At 38.8% G+C, this 10724-nt stretch overlaps 2 protein-coding genes across 2 annotated transcripts in view; one reads left to right on the plus strand and one right to left on the minus strand.

Annotated features, from left to right (window-relative positions):
- Positions 1-278: 278 nt before the first annotated feature.
- LOC118421484 (solute carrier family 22 member 18-like) lies at positions 279-5931 on the plus strand. Its single transcript, XM_035828795.1, has 8 exons — positions 279-713; positions 1285-1534; positions 1941-2073; positions 3024-3148; positions 3542-3741; positions 4175-4273; positions 4788-4908; positions 5332-5931. The coding sequence occupies exons 1-8, from the start codon at positions 564-566 to the stop codon at positions 5505-5507; spliced, it is 1254 nt and encodes a 417-aa protein (XP_035684688.1). The 5' UTR covers positions 279-563; the 3' UTR covers positions 5508-5931.
- A 945-nt stretch (positions 5932-6876) lies between these two features.
- LOC118420771 (gastrula zinc finger protein XlCGF26.1-like) overlaps positions 6877-10724 on the minus strand; it is a 9171-nt gene continuing 5323 nt past the window's right edge. Inside the window, exons 6-8 of the mRNA XM_035827752.1 lie at positions 10183-10625; positions 9011-9046; positions 6877-8640 (exon numbers count right to left, since the gene is read on the minus strand). Of these exons, the coding sequence (XP_035683645.1) occupies positions 10286-10625 (340 nt within the window). The 3' untranslated portion in view covers positions 6877-8640; positions 9011-9046; positions 10183-10285. The remainder of the gene's footprint in view (positions 8641-9010; positions 9047-10182; positions 10626-10724) is intronic.

A 10724-nucleotide genomic window follows, 5' to 3' on the forward strand; every position in this document is an offset into this window, starting at 1 on the left:
ATTCCGATCCTAAAAGGACTGCCCTCTGCTTGGAGAGTAACCATTTGGTGCATCATTATGAAGGTTAATAAACGACATTTTCGACGATGTGTAATACATTGATAAAGTAACAGTAAAGATATGATCAACCAAATGAAATTTCTAAACGTTTTGTGTTCGGCTTACTCTTATTCCGAAGATCTCTACTCTACTCAGTAACACTCCACTCTACTCTCTCTACGATTTCAAGAGTATGCTGTTTTCAATAAATCCACTAGGTGTCGCGCGTGAGTGGTGACGTTGTGGTCATGACCCGTCGGTGCGAGGTGCCACTTCCGGGTTCGTGTCCAGTCCTAATCTGTGCAGTGTGAAGCTGAAGGTTCGAGTTGAAGTAATTACGATGTGGTGGCCAAACAGGTTGTATTAGTCAGGCTATATGTCAGCAAAGATGTCAACAATTTTGCATTGGACAAGTTTGTAAATACGATATTGTAATTCACCTGAAGACAGGAGCTCAGAACTTTGCAACGTGACTGCATAATGTTTATAGAGGCCTAGAACTGTTATTGTTTCCCAAAACAAGAATGATTACAGTAAATACCGAAGAGTCCGGGACCAGAGAAGAAGTGAAGATGAGTGCCCCACGACGGAACATCAAGTTTCTGATGTTTATGATCCACGTGAACTACGCCATCTATGGAATCAGTTCACATCTACAAGGTGGAGCATTCCCGGTAAGAATTTGTCTATCATACATATCTACCAAAAAAACAACCTTTAAATAGTCCCTACTTACGTTAGATAACGTGAAAATAACACTACTGTATTTAAGTATAATCGCTGGTGGAGGGGTGAAATGGGGAATCTTTCACGTGGCAATATTTGTCACATCATCATGTAATAAAATAAATTGCATTTATTATGTTTATGATTATAAAAATGATAAAATTGGAATAAACATTTGCTGTATGCTACGCACAGTTGTGTTTAGACAAAATGTTTATTGTATTCCAGCAATTGGCATTGTTACAATGTTTACTATGGTAGTATATGACAATATTATGAGAAAATTAATATATGTTTCTATCATTGTAACATAATGCATTATCGACATGGCTCAAAATACTCTTTGACACAATTTGATCTGGTGCAAGTTGTGCAAGTACCTTTCCCAAGGGCACAACTTTTGGGGCCACTGAGTGCTACTATTAGGGATTCAAACCCTAAACCTTTAGATCGAACATGTCAGTCAATGACCCTATAAACCACAAGATGACCTTGCGACGGTCCTTTTTCTACCCCCAGTTTGTGTCTAAGAAGCTTGGCGTTGACCCCACCACCTGGGGCTACCTGCAGACCACCATCGCCGTCGCTCAGCTGGCCGGATGTCCCATCTTCGGCCGGTTCGGAGACCTGTACGGGGGCAGGGCTGCCATGACCTTGACATTCCTCGGGATGATGGTGGAAAGCTTGCTGGTGGCCATGGCCTTCTCTGGTGGTATCCCACTGCTGTTTATCTCCAGGGCACCCATGCTGTTCATTCATCCAATGACAGGTGGGTATCCCACATAGATGGTATCCCACTAATGTTTTTATCGAGGGCTCCCATGCTGTTATTCATCCAATGACAGGTGACTTTACACACATGCTGTTCATTCATCTAATGACAGGTGAGTCAAGGATGGTATCCCACTGATGTTTATCTCAAGGGCACCCATGCTGTTCATTCACCCAATGAGAGGTTAGTTTAGGATGGTATCCCACTGCTGTTAATATGAAGGGCTCCCATGCTCTTTATTCATCCAATGACAGGTGAGTGTAGGATGGTATCCCACTGCTGTTCATCTCAAGGGCACCCATGCTGTTCATTCATCCAATGACAGGTGGGTTTAAGATGGTATTCCCATAATTGCTGTTTTTATTTGACATTTGACACAATTTTTTAAAAACATGTTTTCCAGCCTTCCAAATGGTGGCGTCAGACCTGTCAGATGAGAAGACGCGAGCGGACGCTCTGGCAAAACTCAACATCGTCTCCACGGTAGGCCGGATCCTAGGACCAACCATAGCTGGCTGGCTGGTGGAGCACTATGGGTAACTGTATATCATGAATGCTTGATGCAAAGTGTATTTCTTTATATGCATTGTACAGCTAGAATGCTGTAATAAATGTAAATGCAGAAATGTCAGTGACAGTTCATCATGCGAGCAAAGTCGAAAGCGACAGTCTTCTACTCATTTGTTGCACTCTTGCCCAGTTCTAGTAGCTAATAGAGGGTTGGGTACTGGTACCAACAGAAAATTGAGGTACAGGTCCGGTTCAGGTCCAGAAGATCAGGTCCAGGTCCGGACCTGAACCTGGACCTACCCCAGTAATTCAGTATAAGGAAACTTGTGAATGGACGATACTCAAAATAAATTGGTCCATTTTGGTACAAAAATCTGTTTTGTGGTGTATTTGACTCCCACTGGCGTTTTAAAATCCTACAAGGCTACCTGCCTCTGTAGGATTGACTGTAAAACTGGGTAGAAATGACTATAGATTCTACACTACTCACTCTTGTTACCGTATTTTCTTTGACTGTTAAGCCCCAAAACGTTTGAAAGTTTAATCATATAATCTGTTCATTTTCCAATAGGTCCAGCATCCGGTCCACCAAATTTTTTCAGGTCTGTTTTTTCCGCACCGGTCCAATAAGAAAAAACGGTTTTGTACCGGTGTGGTGAAGTGGTACCCACCCCTAAGTAGCCCATTCATACTATGACCTTAGGACATGAGAGAATCACAAATCAAAGACGATGCTGATTTCATAATGGCTGTACAGTGTTTTCATCTTTTTCCAATGCTGATATTTCGATGTAGGAATTGCATGTTTTTAGTCACAAAATCATTTAAATAGACATTTAGGTTCAAGGTGGGTAAGTTGGAATTTACTTGGGACCAGGTGAACCTGAAAGATTTCTGCGGCATCATAGCAGTAATGGGTAAGGTACAGTTAGATCCTCTTAGGCAGTTTGTTAACGACATTATCTTGTCTATACAGGGAGTCTTTCACCTGTGTGGCAGCGGCCAGCTTGTCGGCTGTCTGTGTGGCCCTGGTCCTCGTTTTTATTCCTGTCAGCACTAAACAAGTCAACGAGGAAAAGGTAGAAACCTCCAGCCAAAAAAGTAAGAATTCAGACGAGAGATGAGCTCTAGAAGAGCATGTTTTTTAAATGCATTTATTGTTGATACAATTATTGTCGGTGCCTCTTGTGGGCATGTTTGTTGGTTGACAACATAACGTCTTTGCTACAGACAGTTCCAATTGTTTCAAAGGCTTGGGAAGAAGAGATGTAGGTCTTAACTGTAGTCCCCTAGCAAAGATTTGTGGGAACTGCAGGGGGCTTTTTGTTGACTTCAGAAGAGGATATTGCAAGGAAGGAATTTGATTAGCTCATGACTTAGGCAATTGTAAAATTGCTGCCCTGCGATTGGCCCAAACCCATATTTACACACATATTTAGGAAATGAGAGACCAAAAGGTTTTTCGTATTTTTTTTTTTTTTTTTCAAATTCCAGAGACCAGTCTGTTTGACTATAGAGAGATACTTCGACTGTTGAGGATCCCGGCAGTGGCAGAGCTGCTGGGAATAAAGATGTTCTGCAGCGTGGCCTTCTTCCTCCTGAACTCCATGATGCCCATCATACAGATGGAAGTCTTCAACATGAGTCCACAAGAGTACGGGTACTTCGGTACCTACCTCGGCATCGTGTATCTGGTATGTGTGTTGGACATTGGAGTTTTATTTTAGTATCTACTCAACCAGTTTTCACCTGTTTTTGTTTTGATGCCTGTCAGACATCTTCCTCAGAGCTTCTATGAAGTACCTCTTCTAAGCCGAATTGTGAACACAATCCCAAACGTGGCTAAGTTTGTATCCCCCCTCTTCCCTGTGTCTGTGATAGGCATTGAAACATAAGCGGGTGAGACTAAGGTCAAGTTCAATAATAGCATCCTAGTGGCTTTCTAAGGTACTGCAGCAGTAATTTTGTTTTTGACATCTGGTGTTCTGGACATGCATGAGATGTATTTCTTGAGTACTGTAAATTGAGGCCCCATAGCGGCTTTTTTAGAACTGCAGGGATCAATTTTGTGTCAAACTTTGGACCAGAATAACTCGAGAACATGTTGACATTTGTGGTATGTTTCAGATCTGCTTCAGCTGTGTGAGCCCCTTGACAAAGCGGTTGAGTGACATCAACGTCATGCGGTTTTCTGAAATCCTTGTCACCATCGGAGATTTTGGCTTGGTAAGTGTTTTGTAATCTACGTTATTCATAGTGATGAAATTTGCATACATCCAATCCCTCTCACTAGATACTTGCATTTGATACTTTCAAATGTGCATGGTAAACAAAGCTATGTGATGTAATATTTCATCTTAGACTGAAGTGAAGGACAATGCTTTCCGTGATAGCTTATACTGTGCAAAGGTTTGATGCTTGAAGCTTTTTTGTACTCGGGGTATTTGACTTTATTTCCCCATCCAAAGGGACAGATGTAACCCTTACACTATGCCCAAGCAGGGTTCAATCCTCCACTCTGAAATATCCAATTTGATCCATATGGCAAAGCAGCTTGCAATTGGACCCTGGGGATGTATTTTATATTCCTGTTTTTTCAATTCAAAAGACCTACCTTGTATTCTTGATTAAAGACCCTAGAAATCAAAATAGCTTGTGGTTAACTGTATGTCAGGTCATTAGGGCAGTCTGCTTTAATAATATTGGGTGGTTATGATTTGCATATTTTCTTGTCATCCAGGCCCTGTCCAACAACTATTGGCAGGCTGGTCTGGCCTTCCTCCCACGATGCTTTGGGGACGGTATCCTGGCAACCATGATCAACTCTGGGCTCAGTAAGGGGGTTTCTGCTCAGGATACAGGTACATTCACTTTAAGATAACTGTTTGCTGTAGAAAAAGTGGAAGAATCAGTGAAAAGGTTGCTGAAGGCAAAGAAAACTCTTAAAGTAACAAAAAAAAGTCAAAATTGAAATAAAGTTGAATTCTGTCTCATTGAGAACATAATCTAATATGAATTCATATATTTTTCAGGGACGGGAAAGGATGTTCTTGCAGTGATTTAATTCTACAGTTGATATAATCTGTAATACTTACAGTAGGAATACATCAAAAAAGCATACTTGCAGTTTCATAAATTTGTGGTGGAGAGGTCAAAAGCAAAAACACTGGGAATATTTACAAAATTTACTGACTACATTTATCTCCCAACTTTACCTGCAGTTTTCTTGTGGATCACTAAGAGGAGCTTGTGACTCATGTCTTGTACCTCTGTTTTCCCCACAGGAGGTGTGATGGGCCTGAGCCTATCTGCGGGCCATGTCCCACACATGATCACACCGCCCATCGCTGCCTACCTGTTCGAAACCTTCGGCTACCGGTCTATAGGTATCGGCTGCTTTGCGATAAACAGCGCCATGACTGTGTACCTACTTCGGCGTAAAGACGCACCATCAACATAGTGTGCTACCCGACAATCAACTTTTCTTTCTTTAATTGAGATTGATGTAAGATTGATGTAATGTAGTTATTCATTTTTGGACATTTAAACTTAAAACTATGTTTGTTCTAGACAATTTATTGTGTTCAAACACAATACAGAATTTAAGATGGTGCCAGGAACACCTTAAAAGCAATTTGTTTTGACTCAAAGAGAAAATCAGGATGAGTGGTTTATGTGGTGCAAGTACTGTAGTTAAGAATGTTATTTGTTCCAGTACAGATATGTTAAGTATTTTGAGCCTTGGTGAAGTTGGTAGAATGAAAGGTGTACAGGTGTAGGCAGGGCTAACACCACTTACACATTTTATTGCAACAATTGCACATGGTTTAGAATAGTTTTAGCCTATGTTGTTTTCAAAGTTACTAGAATTGTTAGATTGAAAGCAGGAATTCCATTTTGTAAATGATAATTACTCACTATGCCTACAGATATATTTTACATGTTCATGTATAGATCATGTATATATATATGTATACTGTAATTCACTTTATTTCACGGTACCAAATTTTCACGGTCTGAGAAAATTGAACTTGTTCTCGGAACTAAATGTTCACTGTCGAGGCAAGTGCGCATGAAAAAAGTCTGTGAATTATTTTTTATCGGTAATGATAAGTTCACGTTACAGTCGTCACCGTGAAAACCGTGAACATAACATTACAGTGAAAAAATCAGGAATTACAGTATAAAGAAATCACTTTTGCTAAGTCTTGTGGTTTGTGTACACATGTATTATAACATACATGTACATATATACCACATGTCCCTGTGGTGCAAGCGGTAATGCAGTCCTGCAGCTTGCCCATTTGGATCAAATTCCATGGATCCTTGGGCCTGAGTTCGATCACAGGGTCAGCTTTGACAGCATGGACAGGTGTTGCAATTGTCATTTTGGATGGTGATGTAAAATGAGAGTAAGCCTCAAGGCTTTGTACATATCAAACCTCTGCACGAAAAGAACCCAACACACTTATCGGTGTGATGACCTGGTCTGCTTGCTTGAAAATGTGTAATGTGGCCAGGCTGCTGTTCAGTTGCACGGATGGTGGAGATTCTATACCCACTATCTATAGAGATGTGGTTGCATTTCATTTGATGTACCGGTATAGCTATACATCAGATACACTAGTATCACAGCAGTGTATTTAGGAACTGTATGTAAATATCACAAGGCTTAGCATTGTTCTTTAAAAGACAGTCTGGGATTATCACAGGACTATCTACAATGTAGAGGATAACCATAATTTCTGTGTGAAAGAACATAACTGGAGAATGACTCACTCATGTCCAACTATGAACACATTGTATCAGGTGCACAAAGGATGATTGAATAAAGGGAATTCAGTTTAAAAACTGTTGTATTAAAACATGTGTAATACCCATAACACACAATAAATACAAAATGTATACACAGTTGAGTGTACATCTTACTGTATCAATTACCCAAGTCTGTAGGGATTTACATATGATATTGCGGAAAAAATTAATTGTTACGCGGTGGTTTCAAGATTGCAATAGTGCTACAGTCATATACTGTACAGTAATAAAAACACTGGCAGCTTTATGGACAGCCATGTACGAGTGAGAGGGCAAACTTAAGGCGCTATACAAATGAAGATGGACAAAACAGTCCATTTGGCAGTGCTGTCGTGATCAACTGTAACTGATCTAACCATATCTCCCTACAAGCACTTCTTGATATAATCTGTTCTGTATATAATAAATGTTCAAAGATTAGGTCTATGCTGAATTTGTACTTTGAAAAGTGTTTGCGTCTTCACCGTAACAGACACCTCCACATCATAATACTGTACAATATATAGTACATACATGTAGTGTTTAGACAAGGAGGTAGGTGGGGAGGTTAGACAGAGCAAAATTTTCACAGTGGTTTCAAGTTTGTGGTGAAGTGGTCATAAACAACTCTACATTAATTTTTACAGTATTTGCCTTAAAAATGGTGAGGACTACATGAAATTGTAATATAATATATAATAAGAAGAGGAAGTTGCAAATTAAATACTAGTAACATGATTCAACAAACCACAATGATTAAGTGGTCCTTAGGCAGTATATAAAAGTCTTGACGAAATTCTATTGTAGTCTATTTATTCTATAATTCTATTATAATAATAATACATGTAGTAACTCATTTTCATGCAAGTATCTTATGGGATCTCATGCATTGTCATGCAAGTATCTTATTTTACAAATCTTTTATCAAGAAAGGGATAATAAATATAAATAGTAAAAAAAAGGATATAATAAATAGTGCATTGCAATGTTTTAGTAAATATTAAACCTAATAAGGTACATAAAAAAAGGTTTTACATCTGTTATTTACCTGGTGCAAAAAAAATGAAACTTCTGAGGTAAGAAAAAGATACTTTATAAAAATATCTGACTTCCACATTCGAAGTCATTTGTCTTTCTATATTTACTTATCTCTATACCCTTGCCACGAGCATCTTCAATATATGGCAGAAGTAGAAGTACAAGCATCCAGCATTATATAGCCTGGGAAAAATGTTGTTCCCAGTAACCCTCCTAAACGTAGCAAAAACCTGACAACCCCAGCATTTTTTTTGGTCCATGGCTAGCAACTCGGGTATAAAATTTTCAAATTGACATCTGAGTGATGAAAACATTTAACAGCTTATTGAAATTATTCCCCTCACTTCTGTTTCAATAAAACAAGGCATATAGACAGGCCCACTGAACATAGGTCCAACCCTGCATACATGTATACCGCTAGTACGATATTGAAAATTCCAATGCCCCGATACATTTCAGTTTTGCATTGACAAACTGTACATGTTGGGTCACTTCAGTCAAAATCTCTAAAAAAAGGTAAAGAAAAAAATTCTAGCAAATCCCTACCAACTAACCCTATTTTTTCAGGACCATGATTGGAAAGACAACATTTTCAGCTCATTTTCCATCTGTTCATTAATATTTATGTTTATCCTAAAAATTGTTTCTACAATATGCCACATTATACAGGCAAGCTCCTAAACTTCATTCTCAAAGTTTTGTGTTATACAGCAGGCTCTGCCCCTGAGGCGTTGCCAAAAAACTAGTACAACATCTAGCATCTAAGGCCACACCAATTTAATTTCTTGGTTCACGGATTCGCTCGCTCCTATTTTTTTGAAAAAAGAATAAAAATAAAAATTACCACTCAGCACATTTTCACCATTAATGAAACCATTCACCAACTTTCTGGTGTAGCAAATTGGCCTTTATATTATAAGCTCCTTAAAGGGTGGGTACAGGTGCTGTTACTGTACAATAATAGTGTTTTTGTACTTTTTTCAAACTGAAAACTTTTTTTCTTTATGTTTTGGATTAGCCGTTACCTTTACCCGAACCATTTTATGATTTTTATTTTCATTTTTATTTCGCCCTCTCGCTCCATATTTTTTATGAAAAAATCCGTGAACCAAGAAATTAAATTGGTGTGGCCTAATCTAAAAGTAGTCCTGTATCACAAGTTATTATATTTCAGCCATACCATAGGTATGGTGAAATATATTGTATTCGTAATGTTTCTTTCTTTCTTTCTTTCTCCTGTCAAATCTTCAAATCGAATCAACTCCGCCATTTTTTAACCGATTGACTTGAAATTTGGCACAAAGGTAGAGTAAGCCAATACCCTCAGGTGTTTTTTTCATTTTTGTCATATCTGCCTTTAAAATGATTTTATTGAGGTTTTTGTCAATTTTTAATATATTTCGGGCTCCTGTACCCTGGTATTACAGCCGAATGACATGAAATTTGGTACAGAGGTGCCTTGAACATATGCTCACCTAGATTCAATAACAGTTTTGGCATACGGTACAACAAAATGTTAAATTTTGCGATTTTTGGCCATTTTTTGACCAAAAAAAGACATTTTTGGCTCCTGTAGCCTCGTTTTACAACCAAATGATCTGAAATTTGGTATAAAAGTGCCCTTCAATTATGTGCACATAAATTCAATAACAGTTTTCCCATACGGTACATCAAAATGCTTAATTTTGCGATTTACGGCCATTTTTTGACCAAAAAAAGGACATTTTTGGCTCCTGTAGCCTCGTTTTACAACCAAATGATCTGAAATTTGGTCTAAAAGTGCCCTTCAATTATGTGCACATAAATTCAATAAAATTTTTTTCCCATACGGTACAACAAAATGCTTAATTTTGCGATTTTTGGCCATTTTTTGACCAGAAAAGAACATTTTTGGCTCCTGTAGCCTCGTTTTACAACCAAATGATCTGAAATTTGGAATAAAAGTGCCCTTCAATTATGTGCACATAAATTCAATAAAAGTTTTCCCATACGGTACAACAAAATGCTTAATTTTGCGATTTTATGGCCATTTTTTAGACAAAATTTGGACATTTTTGGCTCCTGTTCCCTCGATTTACAACCTAATGACCCGTAAATTGGTAAAGGGGTGCTCTAAATATCTATTCAAATGACCCATGTATAATTTTTGGCATGGACCACTTTAAAATAATATATTTGGGATTTTTTTGGGTCATTTTCCAATGACCAAAGGGGTCAACGACCTCAAGGCCTATTGTTGCATGAGGGAGATGGCTGAAATATGCTGTATTTGCTCTCAAGCAAATGTCGGCCTTTCTAGTTATAACATACCTTCTACAACTACTGAAAAATTTTGTTTTAGTATCAAAATTTCATAATTCTAATGATTGTGGCCACTTCCTTTGAAGTCCCTGTCATTTTCTCTGTCTAATTTTCTTTCTTGTCTTCAACAATTTCTTCAGGTTTTTCTTCTTTCTCTTCTTCTTCTTCTATGTCTGCTCTTGCACCCTCTAGCACCAAGTCTATGGCGGTGTCTATCTCCGACTCTCTCCTGTGGCTCTTCATGTGGTGGTTGTACGCCTCCCTCACGTGGAACTCGGTGGCGCAGTCCGTACATTTGTAGACCTTATCCATCCCGTGGTGCGCCCGTTTGTGGTAGTTCAGCGCCTCGTTGGAGTTATAACTCTTGTCACAGAAGAGGCAACTGAAGGGTTTGTCCGCCATGTGGCGATTTTGGTGACGTTGCAGGTCTCTCTTGTTTTTTCCCCTGTGGAAAGAAAGAAACAAGACTAAGATTGATTAGTACATGTACTGTTAAGCTAAGGGCACAACCCGCCGTACATGCATATAGTACGTGCTGTCTACA

The sequence above is a fragment of the Branchiostoma floridae genome, chromosome 8, assembly GCF_000003815.2.
Source record: "Branchiostoma floridae strain S238N-H82 chromosome 8, Bfl_VNyyK, whole genome shotgun sequence".
NCBI lineage: Eukaryota > Metazoa > Chordata > Leptocardii > Amphioxiformes > Branchiostomatidae > Branchiostoma > Branchiostoma floridae.